Source organism: Zonotrichia leucophrys, chromosome 12 (assembly GCF_028769735.1).
Source record: "Zonotrichia leucophrys gambelii isolate GWCS_2022_RI chromosome 12, RI_Zleu_2.0, whole genome shotgun sequence".
In the NCBI taxonomy this organism is placed as follows: domain Eukaryota; kingdom Metazoa; phylum Chordata; class Aves; order Passeriformes; family Passerellidae; genus Zonotrichia; species Zonotrichia leucophrys.
The window spans coordinates 5,726,885-5,748,668 of NC_088182.1; the positions used below are offsets into that span (position 1 = coordinate 5,726,885).

Sequence of the window (21,784 nt, forward strand, 5' to 3'; positions counted from 1 at the left end):
TTTCATTCTTTCACACTGTAGTTCACTAATGAAAAATACCTGTAAAGTAAGAGAAGGAGCTGTAAGTTGCATCTCCTCTTGTGCCAAGGAAGCCCCTCCAACCAGCCTATTTCCTGTCTGGGAAAATGACTTCAAAAGGAAATTGCACTTCATCTCTCTTGCTCTGTGAAATAATTCATGTTTCAGCTGTTGGTGTATGTCCTCAGAAGTTTCTTGTTGGGAAAACCTAACACCAGTTGGTTGTGGCAAGTGAAAGCTTGGCTGTGGTTGTTAGATCTGTTGTGGTGTGTTGTGTCTGCTGTATTCCTGAGCATGTGCTTGCTTCATGCCTTGCTGTGTCTGCAGGAACATGAGGAACTTTCAGTGCTGTTAAATCTGACAGGGATTTTAGGGACAGTTGTTACACCATTGTTGGGGAAGATGAGACAGGAAAGCCTTATAAATATGATTGTCTGGCAAAAGATTTTGAGAATATAGAAACTATAAGTGAGATTGAAATGAAAGCAGGCTTTGAGATACCTCAGTTACTGTACAACTGGAAAACAATGGCATGGACAGCTGAAGGTAATCCCCTTTTGATGAAACAACACCCTCTGCTTGCAGACAGGTCCAAGGCTCAGAGCAGACCCTACAGCTTAGCAGAAAGAGTCCAAAGAGGAGTTTTTAGGGTTTAAAATGTAACACAGTATGGTAATGTAATGATTCTTATAGGCTGTATGTAAATGCTGTAGGATTTGTATATTGTACTAGATTGGTAAGTGAGAATCAGAATATTCAACACAGAAGAAAGTTTATTGTATTGCAATGGGAACCTCACTCTCTTACCATTTTTACTTCCTCTCTTACCCTCTCATTCTCTCCACCCCTCTCTTCTCTTGGGCCTGCTCCAAGCTGTGGCTGGCAGCTCCCAGCAGGGCCCTGCACCCAGGCCCTTTGCAGTAAACCACCAGTTCCATGACCTGGCTTCAGAGATCTCTGATCTCCGTCTGTCCTGCCCGTCCTACCCCCATCACTCCTACACACCATCCCTAAAAATCAATTTCTGTGTTTGTTCTCCCGCAGAGACACCATCCCTGCTCCATCCCCTGGAAGACCACGTGGTGTCCGTCGGCGAGACCGTGGCTCTCCAGTGCAAAGCCACGGGCAGCCCCCCGCCCCGCATCACCTGGCTGAAAGGTGACCAGCCCCTGGTGGTGACAGAAAGGCACCACTTCACCTCGGGCAACCAGCTGCTGATTGTCAGGAACGTGGTGCTGGAGGACGCAGGGAAGTACACGTGTGAGATGTCCAACACGCTGGGCACGGAGCGCGCGCACAGCCACGTCAGCATCCTGCAGGCGCTGGGCTGCCGCAAGGACCGCACCACCGTGGGCATCATCACCATCGCCGTGGTCTGCAGCATCGTGCTCACCTCCCTCGTCTGGGTCTGCATCATCTACCAGACCAGGAAGAAGAGTGAGGAGTACAGTGTCACCAACACAGGTAGCTGCAGTGGCCTCAGGTCCCCTCTAACCTTTTGTGCTGGCAGAGATCCCACTGAGGCTGAGCCAGCTCGGCAGGGAGCCCCACAGTCCCCTGGAACTGCAGCTTCTCCTGGCTCCCAGGGCTGGAAGCAGCTCCCACTTGCTGCTGAAGCATGTTCAGAGCTGCATTTCTCCCCTTGGCTTGCTCTTCAGGAGGGTCTTTTCCACTTGGCTGTAGTTCCAGCCATTGCTTTGCTACTTTGGTTTTCCATGACCATAGATGATAACTTTTGAGACAGTCTGGATGATGTTCGTGATGCTGGGAACCTGTCTTGATTTTTGGAAATCTGTATTTTCAAAGACTTCAAAGTCAAAACTTGAAAAATTATGCTTAGAAGCTGGAATCCCTTTTTCCATGTTGGCTATAACAGATACCCCCCCGATGATGGAGGTATCTGTTACTTTTTAGAGGAAGAATTAGCACTCACTGCTTTCTCCTGATTCTCATAGGGGATAATTTGGTGCTGAAATAGATGTTGCAGTGAGAATAAAATCTCCTGCCCTCCTTATGCAGCCTCTGAACAAAACAGAAGTAAGGAAGAACCAGCCTAAGACTTGCCCAGCCTGCTTGGAATTTCCAGCCTTCCTTAGCTTTAGATAGAGTACAAAAGGATTTTTAAAGACATGGGCTAGGTAGGAAGTCTTGGATAGCCTATTAGCAGTGTGATGTATTAGTGGGATTCTTTTATAACTCCTTTTTTTTGTCCTCAAAATCCAGGAGTTTGTGCCTGATATAATTGAGTTTCACTTGGTTTTGTGTGGCAAAGGGAAACTGAAATTGCCTGATAGAAAATGGAGAAAGCCAAGAGGCTTAAGACTTATTTCCTGCTTAAGAGAATCAAACACCCTGTTCTACATGATGCTTTTACTCCTGACTTCAGGAGGCAGAAGTAAAAGTCAAAGGACAGACTGAATTTCAGGGGAAAGAGAAGGATTTACTTATTCTGAATAAATAGTTCTACTCCACCTACTATGTACTGACCATGCCACATGCAAACACTCAAAGTGCCTTTATCAGCACTCTCTCCCACAGCTTTAAGCTTTGAAAAATCAGGAATGGGGCTTCTGAGGGGAAGGGAATATTTAGTGCACCTACAGAAAATAACCGCTTCTAGATCTGCTCCCAAATCCCCATTGAAAATGTGAATTTCGTTTGAAAAATCCTGCTGGGAGCTGACTTTTCCCTTCTGCCATTGCTCCAGATGAGACTATAGTGCCTCCTGATGTGCCAAGCTACTTGTCCTCCCAGGGGACCCTCTCGGAGCGCCAGGACGTGGCCATTGGCGTGGACACCCAGCAGCCCAACGGGCACATGGACAGCAACGGTGAGCTGTGCTGTCATTGTTCTGCAGTGCTGCCTCTGAACTTGACAGGGGAGGCAGAAATCTCAGCCCAGAGTACTTCTGTGTTTGTGTTTGTTCTGAGTTATCTGAGAGATCTTTATAAAGTAACTCCTGCATTTATGCAGAGCAGGGATCTGTGTTTGACTTCACAGAGCTCTCCTCTCCCAGGAGTAAGTGTTCCTACAAGCTGGCTGCCTCAGAAACTGCTCAGTCAGGCCCTAAGGACTGGTTTTTTGCTAATTTTGGATTCTGTTTTTGGCAGCAGAGTTACCCACAATCATACTAGAAAATGCATTAACATTGCCTGTCCCTGCCTTCAGGCTTTGAAATTAAATGTTGGGGTTTTACACTATTTAAACACAGCACATTAGGAAGGAGAAGTTAAGAGTTCTGAACAAAGATCCTTGTGAGATTGTGCAGCATTTACTCTGTTAAATGTTTGCTGAAAATTATCTTTTATCCCCATTTCTATTTTTCTTCCCTTTTCCAGTATAAGTAAGACCAACAAGTCATTTAACCATGAGCAGATGGCTGTGATCTTTACCCAGATGGTTTGTTTGTTACAGGGATGTGTCAGGCTGATGCTGGAAGGTGTCCAGATGTTGAAGCTCCTGCTGTAGGTTGTAGGCAGCCCAAGCTGTGTATCAGCTATAACAAAGACACTTGGAAAACTGAGGACATGGCTGATGGAATGCTTGTTCCAGATAAGACAGGTACAAAACCCATTAATCTGGGAAGGCATTTCGTGTTTGTACAGATCACAAAACCCTCCAAGTCAGACAGCATTAACACAAGAAATTGTTACCTTCAGAGAAAAAAAGCTCAGAATGGTTCTCAGGTGCAAGCATAGAAAATTTACTTTCTCCTGCTTGCTTTGATTCTCTCTCAAGCTTGGATAGTTGGAATTTGAGCAACTGTCAGAGACAGAGTAAAGCTCCCAATTGCCATTCTGTGCAGCTGGCTGATGAGAATTTTGATTTCAAATATTCTTAAATGATGAGAGCACTTTCAAAACTGAAAGTGTTAAATTTTTTCATGCTCTTTTAAAAGGGCTGTTGACTTCAAAGCTCAGCTTTTAAATTTATTTTCAAAATTTAAAGGTTGTTTTGGGCACTACACCTGCTTCTGCTCTTTGCCAATTTCTGTGGTGTTCCACTCATACTTTTCTATTTTTAGGATGTGCTTTCTGTTCTCACACTGCATTGTAAAAGCCACAGAAAATCAGCCAATGAAACAAATTTTCTCTCTAGGAGAAACTAATGTGAAGTTTAATAATAGAAAGTTGTTGAGTGCACTAAGGAAATTAACTTTCAGCATTTAGAAACTCCTTGCTGCTTTGAATTCTGCTCATCTAATGATATCACTACCATTAATAACATATCTTGAGATAACAGTGCAAGCTGATGCTGCTCCCTGTAAAGGACAGGAAATAAGAATATTAAAATTAAGATAATTCTTAATTAATTAAGAATTATTTAATTCTTAATTCTTATATTAAAAATAAGAAAGATAACTTGGTATTTTAACGCAGCTACAGTAAAGTTCCTCTTTGCACTTCTACCCTGATTAGAAAGGAAAAGGAAATAAATGCATAGTTTATTTAAATAAAAAGAAAGTTACAAGTACTTTGGAGTGAAAATGAATCCCTAACTAACTAAAGCTGTTAATTGGAACTACCTTGAGTGATGGTGGGTGTGGAATAGCGAAGACCATGAAGTGTCCATGTTATTTAGTGAGAGATTCCCCCAGTGAATTGCACAGAACTGCCCTTTCCTTCTGCGATTTGTGTCCTTCAATGCTGACCATTTCTAGATGCTCCTCTCACCCTGCTGGTTTTCCCTTCCTCCCCCAAGGCTACGGGCTGCCCGTGGTGTGCACGGAGTGCAGCGGCAGCACCGACAGTGAGCGCGTCCACCCCTACCCCAAGGACTGCCAGGGCCTAAAGACTGTGGAGAGCAGCCACCCCAATGCACTGAGCAGCAGGGAGCACCAGAGGAAGAGGGGTGCAGGCACCAGCCTTCTTCATGCCCAGCCCTGCAATGGCATTGCCAGTGGCAGGAGGGTGGAGACAGACGGGACCCTGTACCCCAGCAACCACGACAGGATACGGCCGGAGGGCGCGCACGGTACGTCCTTCCTTCTCGGGTCACCTCTGATCCCAGGGCCACCACAGGGCTGGAGCACTGCCCCGGTGCTCCCCTCAGCCTGGGGATGGCACTGGTGGGGTTGGGTAGGGCAGAGGGATAGAATTGTTAAGGTTGGGGCCAGTGGAGGGTGGGAGTGCTTGGCAGCCGAGTGTCACCTAACCATGCTGCTCCTTTGGGCTTTTGCAGGCTCTTCACAAGCAGCAGCAAAGCCTTCAGAGCTTAACAACCTTAATTTGGTGAGAGCTTCGCCTGCAGGAGGGTCATTGAAGCAACTGAACGTGCTTCCTGAAATATCCCCAGCACTACTGGATCTGCAGGGGGAAGCAGAGGTGGAGCAGGCTCTCCTGCCCAGCCACAGCACAGCCCAGCCCCACGACTCCACTCATGAGCCCAAGCTGCCCAACAGGTCACTGGACTGAGAGCACAGACTGACTGCCACGTGCAAATTAACAAACACACTATTACTTTTTTAAATTTTTTTTTTTTTTTTGCACAGAGTATATAGGCTACTTACTTCTACCTCGAATCTTGAACTGATGGCCTGGCAAAGGCAACCAACTGAGGTATGAGAAACAAGCTTGTATGGGGAACAAACTCCTGTTCGAGCGTCATCTGATTGTACATAGTTTAAAACTTCCCTGAGAAGTATGAAGTGTTCAAAAGTCAACTTGCATATGAAGCACATAAATGCAAGGGATTATTGTGTAAAGAGAAAAAGTATTTGATACAATTGTACATAAGAGTTTTCATATATAAATATATATATATTAAAAAAATATATATATCTTTTACAGAGGCTATTTTAATCTTTAGTGCATGGAAAACTGAGTGAAATTTTACAGTTTTGGCAATATTGTTTTCAGTATCAGGTTGCTGTTAAACTTTGTGAGAGAAATAATTCTGGTGCCTTAAATGTATAAACAAAACTTTTAAAAGCCAGACTGGTCCAAAGGGATTGCCCTCTTTTCAGTGGAAGTTCCTTTACACCATGTGCACTGGGGTTGGGGCAATCCCAGGTACTGGTTGGGTGGAAAAGTGACCAGAACAGCCCTGTGGAGAGGGATTTGGGGTGTTGGTGGAGCAGAGGCTGGACATGCCCTGGCCGTGGGTGCTCACAGCCCAGAAATCCAATCTGGCCTGCATCCAGAGCATTGTGGGCAGCAGAGTCTCCTCTGCTCCCCTCAGGTGAGGCCCCGCCTGGGGTTCTGCACACACTTCTGGTGCCCTCGATTCAAGGAGTAATGAGTTCAAACTGAAAAAGGGGAAATTTAGGTTAGATACAGAAGAAATTGAAATTCTTCCTTGTGAGGGTGATGAGGCACTGGTACAGGTTGCCAGACAAGCTGCAGATGTCCCGTCCCTGCAGGTGTTCAGGCTGGATGCACCTCTGAGCAACCTGGACTAAGGAAAGCTCTCCCTGCCCATGACAGGGGGTTGGAACAAGATCATCTTTAAGGTCAGGACAGGCTGCATAGATGGGCTAAATCCAACAACATAAAATTTAACAAGTCCAAGTGCTGGGTCCTACACTATGGCCACAACAACCCCTGCAGTGTTAGAGGCTGGGCACAGAGTGGCTGGACAGTGCCAGGTTTCACAAAGGGACCTGGGGGCACTGGTTGAGACCTGACTGAACAGGGAGCTCATTCTGCCCCTGTTTTCTGCACTGGTGAGGGCACACCTTGAGAGCTGTGTCCAGCTCTGGCCCCTCAGGTTGGGAAGGACGTTGAGATGCTGGAGCTTGTCCAGAGGAGCGCAACAAGGCTGGTGAAGGGCTTGGAACACAAACCCTGTGAGGAACACCTGAGGGAGCTGGGGGTGCTCAGCCTGGAGAAAAGAAGGCTCAGGCTTAACACTCTCTACAATTCCTGAAATGTGGCTGGAGCCAGGTGGGGGTCAGGGTCTTGTCTCAGGCAACCACTGACAGAATTAGAGGATACAGCCTGAAACTGTGCCAGGGGAAGTTTAAGGTGGACATTAGGAAAATATTCCTCACAGAAAGTGACTGGACATTGGAATGGGCTGCCCAGGGAGATGGTGGAGTCACCGTGCCTGGATGTGTTTAAAAAAAGACTGGATCTGGCACTTAGCCATGGTTTAGATGATAAGGTGGTGTTAGGTCATAGGTTAGACTTGATCATCTCAAAGGTCTCTTCCAACCTAGTTAATCCTGTGACTGTCCCTTCCAACTCAAGACTTTCTGTGATTCAACTGGATTACTTAGCACAAATTTCCTTCCCCTTGGAAATTTATTGTACTTAACACATTTAATAACAGAGCTCTTCAATTGTGTCAAATGAAATTTATAAAGAAAAAAAGCAGTGAGCAATTACATGGCAACCTGATATTTTCCTGTTGGTGGAAGAACTTGAATTCCATTTTTTTCAAAACTTCATAAAAATTAGTATTTGAACTGTGACTGTGTGAGACTTTAGAGTGGACCACACAGGAGGCACTAAATAACTCTTCAACAGTGCAGAGCCCCAAAACAACCAGAGGAAAAGGCTGTTTTGACTGGGAAGAAGTTGTTACCAAAATAAATAACTGGTGCAGTAAACCAGGGGTGGTCTCACAACAGTGCACCTCTCAAACACGTCATCACAGAGGTTTTACCTGCCATGTGTGCACACTCTGAGCACCACAGCCCTCACCACAGCCCTTCCCCTCCCAAAGGGACCCAGCTCTACCTGTCTGAGGTGTGTGCAGCAATCCAGCCTTGCCAGCTCAGAATAAATAACCTGTGCCAGTGTAATGCATTTTCACACCCAAATCCCACATCTGTTCTGTGGGGGTTTGAAACCATAGAGCTGTTTTGACAACAAAACTAAACTGTACTCCTGAGGGGACAGCTGTATCACTAATTCATCCAATAATTTTTTTCCCTACATCACAATATTACACTTTGTAGTTGAACAGCCAAACTCTCTATATGAAAACATCACCTTCAAGTGAGTTATGCTGCCTTGTGTAGCAATTCTGGGCTAGTTAGAAATACTTGTTTTATAAGGAAAACTGTGGATTCATGGTTGAACAGACTTTTAAATGGAAATGTCCCAAATGTTTTTATGGTTTTTAAGTTCATCCATTAATGGGGGGGGATATAAAGAAATGCCCACCTCAGTCAAACAGATCTTTGTCACTTCTGACTTCACAATGACGCTTTTTATTTATAGGAAGGTTGCTTTCTGTTGGTGTTTGTTGGTACCTGTGGATGGAGGACTCCCAGTTCTTTGTGATTTGAGTTCTGCTAACATGAGGTTGCTAACTCTGGTGATGACTACTTGGGGGCAGGTTTATCATGGGTGGGAGGGGGGTGCTGTTACCTTTTTCCTTAGGAGCAACTCAAATACCAGTTCCAGTGAGGCCGAGTCTGGGAATCCACCTTTGCCAGGACTGTGGTTCAGAACCAGCAGCAGAGACAAGGGCAGAAACACTTCATGGTCACTTTAGCTCCATCACTGAGGGACCTGTCCCAGTGCTGCTGCACCTGGGGGGTTTCAGGCAGTGAAAGCTGCAAGCTGCCCCTTGGTTTATCACAACCAACCCAGCCCAGCCTTATCTCCTGCAAGGGAAGGACCTGGGGTCAGGGGGAGCAGCAGCTGCCCCTGCATGGAGCCAGGCATAATTCACCAGTACCTGTCTGTCCCAGTCCCTGACTATTGACACGTTTGCACTTTGAGACAGGTGGCGAATTATGTTGAGTGCCAAGTTTATTCAGAGCAGAGGAAATGGATGTTAGAAAATTATAAACCGAGCAGAGTTTTCCCTTTGCTGAAGGGAAAAGTGCTCCAGAACCAACTCATGGAACCAGGGACGTGGGGGAGATGGGAATGATTCAATGGGCTCGTTTTGCTGGCAGGAATGTCATCACCAGTGCAGATACAAAAGCGTATTTGCCATGTTAACATTGAAAATAATGGTTCTGAATAAAGTTAACTGCCTAATGTTATGACTTCCACTAAATATGTGAATTTGCTGCTTCTAAGAGGCAATGTGAAAGAGGAAGTATTACTTTTGTGTACAAATTTATTTATTTATTAGAGAATTTGGTACAATGTTGTACATTGAAAAACATGTAAGATATTGAAGTGTCTAACAAACGGCATTGAAGTGTCTTTAATAAAGGTTCATTTATAATATTACAGCTGATCTGTTGAGAGTGAGCTTTTGGGAGTTTCAGTTGGAAATTAAATAAAATTCTAATCCATTGCTATATCTCTTTCCTTTCTTTCTGTCATGAAAATGGAGATTAACTGCCAAAGTACCTGCTCTTGAAATTGGGCCATGAGATTGTGGGGAACAGAGTGAGGCTCTGACAGCCTGGCATGTGGATGGGGTGGAATTTGGGGCTGGATGGAAAAATACAATACAGAACTTGTAAGAAATACATTTCCAATATATCAGCTTGTTTTAGTATGTGTAAGTCCCCCTATTTTGGCAGTGAGAACAAAACAGATGGGGGGGGGAGGTGTGTGTGTGTGTGTGTGTGTGTGCAATAAAACCAGGACAGCACCAGACCCAGCTGCAGTTGTGAACACCTCTGGTGTTCCCCAACCCCACCCTGGGTGGAAATTCCAGAGGTAGCTTTGGAGATAAGCCTGAATTCCTGCTTTAACTAAAAATCTTAGCTTCTGTAAATTTTTAAAAAATTAAAATTAATTCCCCCTTGAAATTATCACTTTGGGTATAAAACAGACTGTCTGAGAATACTCAAAGTTCCTTAACACATCCAGGAGTTAAAATTTTTTAAAACTCAGGTTTTAGGAGTCTGGTGCCTGGTGTAAAATTTAAGTTGTTCTCCCACTTTATCCTAGTAATGGGCTACATCAAATTTTGTAAACTTAAAATAAAACATTGCCAAAACTTAAGGCAAACAGTCATAGGGGAACCCATGCATTTTTTGGTCTATTTTTTCTCCCTGCAGTCCCAAAACTAAAAATGTCCTTTTCATCCATATTAGGCAAAGTGGTGCATGCAGAACAGCCCTGGCCACCTGCTGGGGCTGTCAGTGTCCTGCTGCCACTCCCAGGTACCTCTGGCCTTTGGTGCAGAGCTGCCCCACTGGCACACAGGAAGGGGAATCACTTTTTGGCTGGGTTTTACCTGGGGTTTTAAATTTTAATTTAAAAAAAAGTGATGACAAAAACTGATTCTGCAATAATAAATAAAAACAACAAAAATGCCCTGTTTGGACCCAATGACATAAAGATGGTTATTTACAGCTCAAGTAATTAAATGCATCAACTGCAGTGCTAACCCCTTCACTATGTTTAAAGGTCTTCAATAGGAAATGTGATAGATTTTTGAGACAGAGTAATAAATCTCCCTCCTTTCCCAGCCCCTAAAATTGAATGTGATACATGTATTTATAGAATGTCATAAAAGAGACAGCCTCAAAGTGGCAGGAAGCACAGCTACACCAAGCCATGCTAATGAGCAGTGTTACCAACCAGCCAATACGGGACTTGGCTGAATTCCCCGTTTTAATTGAAGATAAATAAAGAATTATGTCCTTTGTTCTGCATGTTTTACTTGTGTGCCAATTATTTTCTAAGTTTTGGCCTCTGGAAAGTCTTACTACTCTGTCATGGATAGCAGAGTATATATATATATATATATATATATAAATATATGTGTGTATATATATATATATATATGTATATATGTGTATATATATATATAATACTGCTAACATGTTTTATTGTATATATATAATATTAATATTATTATAATTATATTATATATATTATATATATATATATTATAATATATTATATATATTATATATATTATATATAACATATATATATATTTATATATATATAATATAGTATATAATATATATTATATATATAATATAGTATATTTTATATATATATGTTTTATTATATATATAAATATATATTATATGTATTTATATATAATAAAACATCCAGCCTGTGCTGTAGGCACTGGGCAGGGGCTCTGCTGTCACTGCTATCACTGGTGTCAGGACACTGCCCTGGTCTGGTGTTTGTTCTCCCTCTGCATCAGCAGAACTCTGATGTTCTCCCTCCCTGCCCTCCCAGGTTTCCATCCCAGCACTTCCATCCTCCTGCAGCCTCAGGGATGAAGCCCAAAAGAAGGCAGAGCTCCGTGCCTCTGCACAAGCACAGCTGTAAAATAATACAAGCCTGTGCTTTTACTGCAGAAATATGAGTGTGATTAATAAAGCTGCACTGGCTCCCACACAGGAATGCTTGCTGAGCACCTGTAGGTATAAACAGGAATATAAACTTCCACAAATACAGCTCGGAACAGAAACAAATGGATGATTGTCTGTGACAAAGAGCTCTCCCAGGCCAGGATCCTTTCGGTGCTGTTGGCTGTAACTCTATCAGCCCCTTCCCCTCCCCTGTTACGAGGCAGGTGCCACTGAATGATGAAAACTTGCTTTATTTCAGCCTCCCCACTCAGCCCCCAAGCCAGAGCTTTCCAAAACACTTTCCCTGCAGGAGTTCTAATAATGCCTTTTGCAGCCACCGTAATTAGCTGTTTACCCCCCAAACATCACTTTTTTTGGCACAACTCTCCCAAATTACCTCACCCACTTTCCATGCAGGAGAATTTCATGTTTGGGAAAGTGGATTATTGGAGGATTTACTTCTCTCGAGCAGGGAGAGTGGCGCTCAGCCTGCGGGACAGCTGCTGGGAGGGCTGCGGGAGGAAGGCTCTGCTCCCGCTCCTCCTCCTCCTCGGGCTGGCTCACAGCAGCAGCTGCCGAGTCTTCTCGTATGTCCCCAGGAAGATGAAGCCTCCCAGGCTGATGGCTGCCATCCGTGGGACAACACCTGCGAACAAGCTGAAGGCAGAGGGAAGGAGCTTTGAGAGAGGAGCAAAGAGAGGATGCAGGGGCTGCTTCGGGAAGCAGAGCCAAGAACAACTCTCCCTTGCTGGTTTCCTAAATCCCACCCCACTACTCATGCAGGGATCTGTCTGGGCTTCCCTAACACAGCTTGTGGTTTTTAACCCCTCTCCACACCCCTCGGGTGCAGCAGGACAAGGCAGAGGCCATTGTGGACCACTGGGATGGGGAATTCAGGCACATGGACACAAAGAGCTGCACACAGGTGGGAACAGCCTGTCCCCAATGTCCCCACAGCCTCTCAGGGCTGCCCCTTGCACAGCCAGCCCTGCTCACTGCTGTGGCTCATTCCCAGGAGCAGAAATGTTCCATTTGTGGCACCTTCAGCTGCCACCCTTTAGGTGCCTGATCTGCATTGCTCTTCAAAATTAACAGGGAACTCGTGCAAAGCCAATTCCTTGACACATCCAAACTCACAATTGGTTCAACAACTTCAGGACAGGCCAGTGCATCCTCACAGAGGATTCCAGGCTTCCCTTGTGGCAAGCAAGGATTAAACTGGAATCTGTTTGGCATCCCACCCCAATTCCAGATCCATGGCACTGAGCCTGGCTGAGCTCCACAGGGATCCATCCTGTCCCTGGCTGTCCCAGCACTGCTGAGGGGGGACAAGCTGTAATTCCTGTAAGACCTGGCTGCTCAGGAGCTCCCTGCTCCCCCTGCACGGGGAAACCTCTGGCAGTAATGAGCTCTGCTAAGGAGCCTGGAGCACACAGGCAGATGGAAACATTTTATGGCTTTACTAGACAGCAATTGGGCCTATTACCATAATGACAGCTTTAAAACAGAGTAATTTGTACAAGGCATGTATGGACAGAGCACTGATAGGGCAAATCCTAGGGAGCAGCACACAGCATCCCTCTCTGCCGAATTAGGGAGCTCATTACAGAGCAGGGGCAGACACTGCAGACATTTGTTTCCAGAACAGCCCACTCGAGACACAGCTATTACACAAACAGGGGCCCATAACTGAGTTACCCAGAAGCTGCATCCCTGGCAACCCCCATCACCAACCATCACTTCCAAGAATCCTGGCCCTGCTTCTCCCAGTCTCCTGTTCCCACCTGCCAGTCCACGCTTCCCCCATGGGCTCCCCCTCTGTGTGAGGGCAGAGCTCAAAGATGCAGGGAGGTCCCAGATCCAGAGAGCAGAGCTCTGTGGCAGGTCTGATCCTCTGGACCACGCCTGCCTCCACCAGCAGAGGAGATAAATTGGGTTTATTTCTGCTGGCCCCATCAGAAGCTGCTCTGGTGGGCAGGGATCTGCTGTCCAGCTGCATTTGGTCTGTGTCTGCAGATTTCACCTGGCTCTCGGCCACTCCTCAGCTCCTAACAGGACCCCTGCAGTTACCCTTTGGATCACTGAATCATGCAGGTTGGAAAAGGACAAGCCCAAAATAAGCCAGCACTACCACTAGCCCATGTCCCCAAGCAGCACAGTTACACATGTTTCACCACAAGAACACTCCAGGGATGCTGATTCTACCACTTCCCTGGGAAACAGAGCAAGGCAGTGCAGGGCCTGGACACAGCACAGAGGGCCCAGTGCTGATAAAAGCACTGTGTGTAACTTGCAGCCCAGTGCTGGAGGCTTTTTCCTCCCTGCTTGGCTGCCAGGTAAAATTCCTCAGAGATTGAACCCTTCTCTACTCCCCAAAGAGAATTTTCCTGCTCTCCTTCCCTGGAGGGGCTGTCCAGCACCAGAGGCTTTCCCTGTGCATGTGCTGTTACTGCTGAGGCGATGTTGAGGGATTGTTATTCCAAAACTAAATCAGTACCTCACACGTGCCAGTTCTGCTCTGGCTGGGAAGCTCATGGCAGGAACAGGACACCTGGTGCAACACCACCACTCTACACAGGCCACCTCACCAGCATCACCACTCAATAACCCTCACGTTTCTCACCAATAAATTGTGAAGCTCCATCCATGGCTTTCAAACACCACCATCCCCTTGTGAGAAAAGCCATCAGACAAGATGCAAACCCCAAACCTTTCCTGTGAATGATTCCTCCACTCCTCTGGCAAGAGCAAAGAGCTTCACAGATCCACTCACCCCATCCCCACCCCAACCCCTGCCAGTCCTGGCTCTCCCTTGACAGAGAGGGATGTGGAATTTCTTGGCGTGGAGCAGGGGGATTTACTAGGTGCAGACCAGGAAGCTGAGCCCTGTGCTCTGCTTTTAATAAGGTGGCAATAAGCAATGCGTCTTTCTGCCCTCAGAATTCCTCCTCTTCAAGTACCAGATTTATTAGAGGAGCCATAAATCATGTCATGTTGGAGCTGGCCAAAAAAGCCCGACATTTTTATTGGTTTTGATTAATAGATTTATAATTGGCAGCAGGCATGGCAGCCTCTGCGTTTATTTTTCCCAAGACTTTCTTCCTTTTCCTCGCAGCTGACGCAGCTTGGCCTCCTTTGCACGTTACTTTTTCTCCAGATCTCTTATTGTTTTGATTTCAACTGAATTGTGTTCCCTTTGGTCCTGGTGCACTGGTGCTATCTTTGGGCAGAGTTTAATTCTGGGCAGTTTAGGAAAGGGCACTGCTGAAATACTCTGGAAAGAACACAAACACACATTTTTACTTTCTGCTGGAGGGTGGGGGAAATTTCCTTAGTATAATCCCTGTTTCTTCACACCCTTTAGAGCTTCCACCAGCAGCAGACATGGCCTCACTTCTCCCAGTCCCTTTCCAAACTTGCCTTAAGAGCCCACCAAGCCCTGCAGCGCCCAAAACTCATCCCCGGCCACATCACCTTGTCCCCTCTGAGAGGCAAACCTGAGACAGCCCATCCCTGGGTGCTGCTGGGGGGCACAGCTGGATGCCTTCCTGGAATCAGTGGTCAGGAACTTCCTGCAATTTGTTTTGAATTATTTCCCACATGTGTGGAAAGAGGGCTGAACTTTTATTAGCTGGGCAGGCAGAGATCAGATGTTCAGAGAAAGCTGTGTTGTGCACAGTGCTCTGGGCAACAAAGGTTAGGACAGTGCCCTGAAGGAGTGAGACGGTTAAAAATCTACAGGGAAAAGCCCAAACCTTCCAAAAATCCCTCTGTTTCTCTTCCAGGCCAAAGGCAGGTGAGACACAAGCCCTACTGAAGGCAGCACAGGCTGAACTTCATGGCCTGGAGGAGTTAGGACATATATTCACTTTCAGAGGCCAACTACTGGTATAAGACACACACTCATAGAGGACAAGGGGGTGTAAGTGCAGCAGGGTCAGTAAAAATCAATAATAATTTTGATACCTCAAAGTGCTCTAGAAACACCAGCAGGAGATTCTGTGTTCCCACACTGCTCCAAGGGCAGGAGAGCAATTCTCTGTCTCAGGACTGGACAAAGTGACTGGATGGGCATCACCTCAGACTCCCAGAGCTGGTCAGAGGAAAGCCCAGAACATTTCTGCACTCTGGGTGCAGCAGGAAATCCCTGCAGAGCTGCTCTGGGGCTGCTCAGACCTCTCTTTGTACTCAGGAAATTTGCACTTTTGCAATGGGTTCCACACTGCCAAAATCTGGGGGCAACACTCAGGGCCAGACCTAAGAGGGGATTCAGAGCTCACAGCTCCTCCCTCTGCTTCAGCTCATCCCACTGCAGGCACCTCACTGGCACTGCTGCTCACACTGTGCTTCACAACAAAAACGGGAAATTGAACAGAGCAGACCTTGCTGGTGCTTTCAAATCTGCAAGAAATTGCCAGGAGGAGGAAAAACTGTCCAGAAGGGGCTTGTGGGTCCTGTGCTGACCTTCCCTGGCACCTCAGGAGAGGGGATTCACATCCCTCAAATGAAACTGCTGAAACTGCCACGAGATGTGCCTGAATTTAAATGGACACAAATCACAAATGTTCACAGGGAAGAGCCCATCATGGTTATTAACACAGTGCCACCCTCACCTCTGGCACCTGGAGCTGGGCTCAGAGCTTGGATACACTCCCAACAAAGCCCCTTTTCTGTGCACCTCCCTGGACACTGCCCCAGCCAGGGCTAAGGTGAGGACACCCAGCCTCCCTGAGGGATTTGTTCTTGGCCACCACTGCTGCTCCCTGCCCAGGTGTGCAGCAATCAAAAGGCTTCTCTGTATGCCAGTATTTAAACAGGAGCAGATCCCAGCCCATCCTCTCACACCCCCTAAACCAACAGACAGCACAACCCCTGAGGTGCAGCACGTCCTTACCCTGGCAGGCCTTCTGTCCTCCAGATGCCACCAAGGGCAGCCAGAACATTCCCCCTGGCATTGCTGGAACCAGCCTGCAGCACAGAGAGAGAGATGGGAAATGTTGGCAGAGGTTTAGTGATTCACTGAGCTCCTGCCCCTGGTTAGTGCTACATGACAGGAATTACAGACATCCCCATAACCTCCTCACCCCAGGCACAGGAAAAGCTCCTCATCTCCAGGAATGGCAAAAAGGACAGAAAGTGAAGCAGAGGCACAGGAGAACAAAACAATCAAGGTCCCAGAGCTGGTCAGTTCAGAACTGGGCAGCCAGTCCCTTCTGCACTACACCCAGCTCTGCATCCAGCAGCTGACACTGCAGTTAGACATTAATAAAAACTCTCTCAAAGCACCAAGTGACTTTGCTGCTCCTTTAGATTTAAAAGAATAAAAAAATCCTGAGTAGTGTATTGCATGTGAAAATTGTCTTGACAAACAGCAGGACTAGAGACACTTTAATTCCATGTGTGACCTCGTTAATGTGAAGTGACTGACAGAAACTGAATGGTCCCAAAGCACCCTCATTTCTTTCCCTGGTTGCTCAGGAGAGAGGCAGAGGTAAATAAAACCCAGTTTTTACAGGTTTATCACCAACATTATCCAAAGATAAAAAGCTTTAGCAGACACACCCCAGCAGTGACAGATAACACAGCAGATGTGACCCAGCTGGGGAGGAGCATGTTAGCAACAAGAACCACCCCAAATTGAGAGATGTGGGCAACAGGGTAAAAAACACCAACAGAAATTCCAGAATGCCCATCCTTCACCAGCACAGCAGCTCTTTTCAGGGCTGGGAAAGGCTTTAGGAACATCCACCTGCTGAGGGCCCTTAGCTTGGTGGCTCTCAGCTCTGCCCTGGCTCAGTGAGATGATGATGGGAGCACCAGACTCACCAGCAATTTCTAAACTTATTAAACTTACTGATCTTATAAGCAACCTTCCTTCTGCCCTGGTTGGCTGATGTTGGCCATCACAATCTCTATAGTTTAACATTTTACAACAGAAAATCCAGCACCAGAAAATACATACAGACATACCAAAACAGCAGAATGAATCCCTGATGGGCAGTTTAACTTTGGGTTAACTCTGACTCTGCAAGGCTTTTCTCCTAAAGACAGTGCATGAGAGTCTGGAAGCTGAGCACAAGCCCAGGTCTGTTTCAGACAGCTCCCTTGGGAAGGGACCAGAGAAGCATTCAAGGAAAGGAACACAACAATTTCATTAGCTCTGCATGCAGTGCTGTTCACATCTACTCCTGCCTGCCTTCCAGGACAGGAGCAGAAGTGATTATTAATAGGTGCTGGATTTCATTCTGTAAGGACTCTACAGAAGCCCTGGAAAGCCCAGGCCATCCCCTGGCCTGTCTGGTGGCCTCCTTCCCTCCCTCCCTCTTACCTTTGCCAACATAATTCTTGTCTTTGCTACGTCCAGCGGGGTGGTGACTGCAGCTGCAAATCCACCTGAGAAAATTAAAACACCAGGCACAAGTGAGACATTGTTGTGTGAATATGAATGCCACACTGCCTATAATTCCCAGGGCTGTGGTCAACACTGCTCTGTTATTAATGCCTACAGCACGTTCCCTCACGTCAGAGCCCAGGTACGTCTGCCCAAGGCCTGGACACAGACCTTTTGTTACTGAGTATTGACTCTAGAAAACAGCTCTCTGCTGCTAAACTGTAAATCTAAACATCCCCAGGGCCATTATTGCCTTTTTGTTCTGTACTCTGTGCATATATGAACATAAGAAGGTTGTCAGGATAACAGATTCCGCCTCCAACATCTACAGCAAATTTGGAAGGAAAAAACTGCTTACTCATTTGCAGAGATGGGAATAAACCAGCCACACTCTGTTCTGCCTAGAGAATTAAAGTCTGACCATTTAAATGCTGGCAAGACAGAATCACGCTCTGTATCTGAAACACATATGCTTGGGCTACTCACTAGATACACACAGACTGGATCTGGGACTGTTCCAAGGAAAAAAGACAAGTCATTGTTTGGGATGGAGCTCATCTCCAGCAGATTAAATCAGCTCCACTTTGGATAACAACAATGTGGAGCTGCCCAAGGGTCTCAGGAAATTGTCAGAAGTCTGCTGTCACAAGTGCCATCTTACCCTCAGGGGCATTTTTATTCTCTACTCTCTCCAAAACTTCACCCTTGGAGCTCATTACTGTCACTTGCCCCAGCCAGCTCAGCTGTGGCTTTCCTCCTGACAGCCAGAAATCTTCAGCTTATCCATCTGCATGTCTGGCCCCAAACGTGTGTGTCTGGCTCTGTATTTTAACCCTGTTACCACAGCCTGGCCTCTGGTGCTATCTAGGGACCAGCTCTGCTGCTTTTCCTCCCAGGATTTTATTCCTTTCCTTTATTTCCCCATCCTAAAATCAATTCTAATCTTTCCCTCATCTGTTCAAAATATTTCAAGTGAGTAATTCTTGCTGAGGAAGAGCCAAAGTGAAGGAAACTTCTAAAATGCAGGAGCAGCAGTAAGTGAAGAATGAAAGGGGAATAAAGAGGGGAGAAAAGAGAGCAAGAGACTTGTTCTGAAGTCTTTCTTCTTCCCCCTAATTTTTTCTTTTCTCTGGAGCTTGTATAAATCCTGTATCTGCTACAGCCGGGAACAAAGTGACTCCAAAGACTGAAGCCTACACAGTGCCCAGGGAATAAGCTAAAAATAATCTATTTTCTGTTCCAAGTTTTATGGAATGTAGAAAAATTGATCTCTCTTTCCTTGGGATGGGAGAAGGGAAAAAGCATTTCTTCTAAAATCTTTTAAGTAATGAAAAAAAAAATAATCGCCCTGCTGGCTTGTGTTTTTACCTGCATCTCTCTTTCTCAACCACCTTAACTTGAACATATTAAACCCCTGTTTTATGACAGAACAGGCTGGGCCAGCTGGCACCCTGCTTGACTTCTTACAGTTAATTAAGGCATGTCCCATGACAGTTCCTGAGATGCAGTGAGGCACATGTGCAGTGCCCTGGATCTCAAACAAGAATAGCAGCAAAGTGGAGTCAGTGAGCAGCCCCAAATGCCTGGTTTTAGGAGCAGCTCCACTCCCAGAGGGTTGGCCCATGTGGTTCACTCTGCCGGAAGCTTTCTAGCAGTGATACCTCACTAAAAAGCAGAAAAATGGGCTGTGCATTCAACAAGTCAAAGCAGAAACTATGAGCAAGTTAAACCAAATTCCAGTCCATTCTTGGACCTTTTTTAAGGTCAGAAAATCTTTTTATTGTGAGCCAGTTTTTGCGTAAGTGACCGAAAGGCTTCGAGAATGGTCCGGATAGAAACTTGGGTACTCGTGTCAGCAATGTATTTTTAGAATGGTAAAAATAATCTCCATGGAAAATAGTGGCTTTACAAGTCTGGATGTAGAAGGCCTTCCTTTGCCCACAGACCAAGCTAAAATTAAACAGCAAACCACATGGCTGTCAGGCCTGTATCAAGCAAAAAAATCTCAAAGCATCACCCAGCTCTGATGGCAACACTTTAGTCAGACTTACTTACATCTCTTATCAGATTCCTGTAACTTTTTAAATGCATTTACTCCTGAGAGTTTCTTATTGGCAGCAGCTTCAGTCTTGGCTGATGGAGGGGTTAGAACAAACACAATTTATCCTGACATGATGTTCCCAAATTCTTATCTGAAAAGTTTAATCAAGGCTGATTGGTTTTCATTTTTTCCCCAGCTGACATCTGGATCTTCCCTACTCTTTCGTTATTAACATTTCAATGTTTCTTTTTCCATCAGTGGGAAGTATTTGGTACAGATTTACCAATCAGTTCAGAATGGCAACAGCAACAATAAAAAGCTTCATAAGCACAACAAGCAGCAGGATAGCGGCTAAATTAAAAGCAAGTTTGTATATGCTTGACAAAAACATGAGATTAAAGCTAGCATTTGTTGGGGACTGCTTTTTATTGAAGGCAGAGAGTCTGACAAAATGAATGTTCTCCAGCCTTAACTCTAAATGTCCAAGATAATTTTAGATTGACCTTTTAAACTAGATACACAGGTATCCAGGAAGAGAATAAAGGAACTTAAAACTTGACTGCTTCCAATCACCAGATTGATACAACAGACACAAACTGTTAAAGGGAGTTATTCATTGAAAATAGGAGAGCTGGGCACTGCACTAATCCACAATAGGGCCCAACAGATCTTTAAATCACTGAATTATTTAATAATCATTCAGTTCCTGCTGTCACTGAACTCACCAAGAGCTGCCACACGAGGCTGGAGCCTGCTCCCCTAATCAGCAACCAGGAAAAGCATCAGAGTTTCATGTGGACAAGAAAGGCTGAGACACATGGAGCCTCCCACTCCTAAATCATCCTGGGATGGGGTTTCTCTGCAGAGCTGATGGAGAACAAGGCACCTTTGCAGGCAGTCGTGTCCAGGCTCACTCACCAACTCAAGGCTCCTCTCCCCCTTCCCTAGACAGAGCTGGGGATGACTTGGGCTCAGCAGTAGGCTTAAAGATGGATTTTCACATGAGAGAAGGCTCTTGGCTCATTAATACTTCTAGCAGAGCAAGTTCCTCTATTGGGAAAATAAACCTTCATGCAGTAGTGGAAAATTCATCACCCATCTCCCAAGAAGTTACAATGGTCACTGTATATTCACACTTTACCAAGGCAGGGTGTTAAACAGAAAATCCCCCTGCTACTCACACTTTCCCAGTGACCAGTCCTTGATGGAAGTGCTGGTGACAGACATCTGCAGAGCATGATTTACCTTTAGTTGGCAATAAGAATAAAAAGACTTGAAGACTTAAAATATTCCTCTAGGTTGCTGGTGGCATTTCATACCATTTTAGCTGTCATACACAAATAAAAGCATCAGAACTGAGGGAAATACTTCACCTGGGAACAATACATAACCCTAGGTTCTCACAGCCTGTAGAATTTGCTGCTACAGGGAAATGTTTCTCAGTACTTAGACACAATCCTCAAATAAAATTCTATGAAGGGAGAAAGACAAATTCTCCTTCAGTTTTGGCATCTTGCTTTTCTGTACCATTTTAACTTCTCCTCACCTTTTCTGCTGGGTTCAGGGAATCCTTCTGGCCATTACAGGGCTTCTCCCTGAGTCCGAGTTCTGTCATATGGCCAGACCTCTGCTCTCCCTTCTGCAATACCAGCCCTGTTCTCTAGGTCAAGCTCATTTCAAGAGACAGGAATTTGTTCCTTGTTGGAATTAGCCCATTGTAGGAAAAGAAAAACGATTCAGGTCAAACTGTACTATTGGCTTTTTTCCTTATTATTTTCTGTACTGACACCTGGAGGTTACCCAGGACCTTGATTTTTGTTAATAAACAGGGTTTTTTACTTTCAACATGGTATTCATTTCTCTCATTGGCAAAAAGGGATTATTAGAGCCCTTCTCTTTAGAGGAAATCTTAATTCCAGGGCATTTTCTCCTGAAATTTGTCTCAAAACCAAGACATGGGCTGAAAAACTGAGTGGCTCTGGTCCAATGCTAAACCTCATAGCATCCTCTTACACTGACTGATCTCCAAGTTCCCAAATGGCATTTTTCAGAACTCTTCAATCAATAAGTTCTTATTTTAACTTTTATTTTATTGGAATCATATTAAATTTTTTTAAGAGGAAGTTTATTCTGGTCCTTTATCAGTGTGGGAACG

At 45.5% G+C, this 21,784-nt stretch overlaps 2 protein-coding genes across 4 annotated transcripts in view; one reads left to right on the forward strand and one right to left on the reverse strand.

The window, feature by feature from the left end:
* The window catches only part of LRIG1 (leucine rich repeats and immunoglobulin like domains 1), a 93,156-nt gene extending 83,930 nt beyond the window's left edge, over positions 1-9,226 (forward strand). Inside the window, exons 15-19 of the mRNA XM_064723697.1 lie at positions 1,063-1,482; positions 2,726-2,848; positions 3,433-3,579; positions 4,720-4,992; positions 5,200-9,226. Of these exons, the coding sequence (XP_064579767.1) occupies positions 1,063-1,482; positions 2,726-2,848; positions 3,433-3,579; positions 4,720-4,992; positions 5,200-5,432 (1,196 nt within the window). The 3' untranslated portion in view covers positions 5,433-9,226. The remainder of the gene's footprint in view (positions 1-1,062; positions 1,483-2,725; positions 2,849-3,432; positions 3,580-4,719; positions 4,993-5,199) is intronic.
* A 2,206-nt stretch (positions 9,227-11,432) lies between these two features.
* The window catches only part of SLC25A26 (solute carrier family 25 member 26), an 80,882-nt gene continuing 70,530 nt past the window's right edge, over positions 11,433-21,784 (reverse strand). For all 3 annotated transcript variants that reach the window (XM_064723860.1, XM_064723861.1, XM_064723863.1), the window contains 3 exons: positions 17,526-17,590; positions 16,092-16,165; positions 11,433-11,854 (listed from right to left, as the gene is read on the reverse strand). In XM_064723860.1, coding sequence (XP_064579930.1) covers positions 11,758-11,854; positions 16,092-16,165; positions 17,526-17,590 — 236 coding nt within the window. In that variant the 3' untranslated portion in view covers positions 11,433-11,757. The remainder of the gene's footprint in view (positions 11,855-16,091; positions 16,166-17,525; positions 17,591-21,784) is intronic.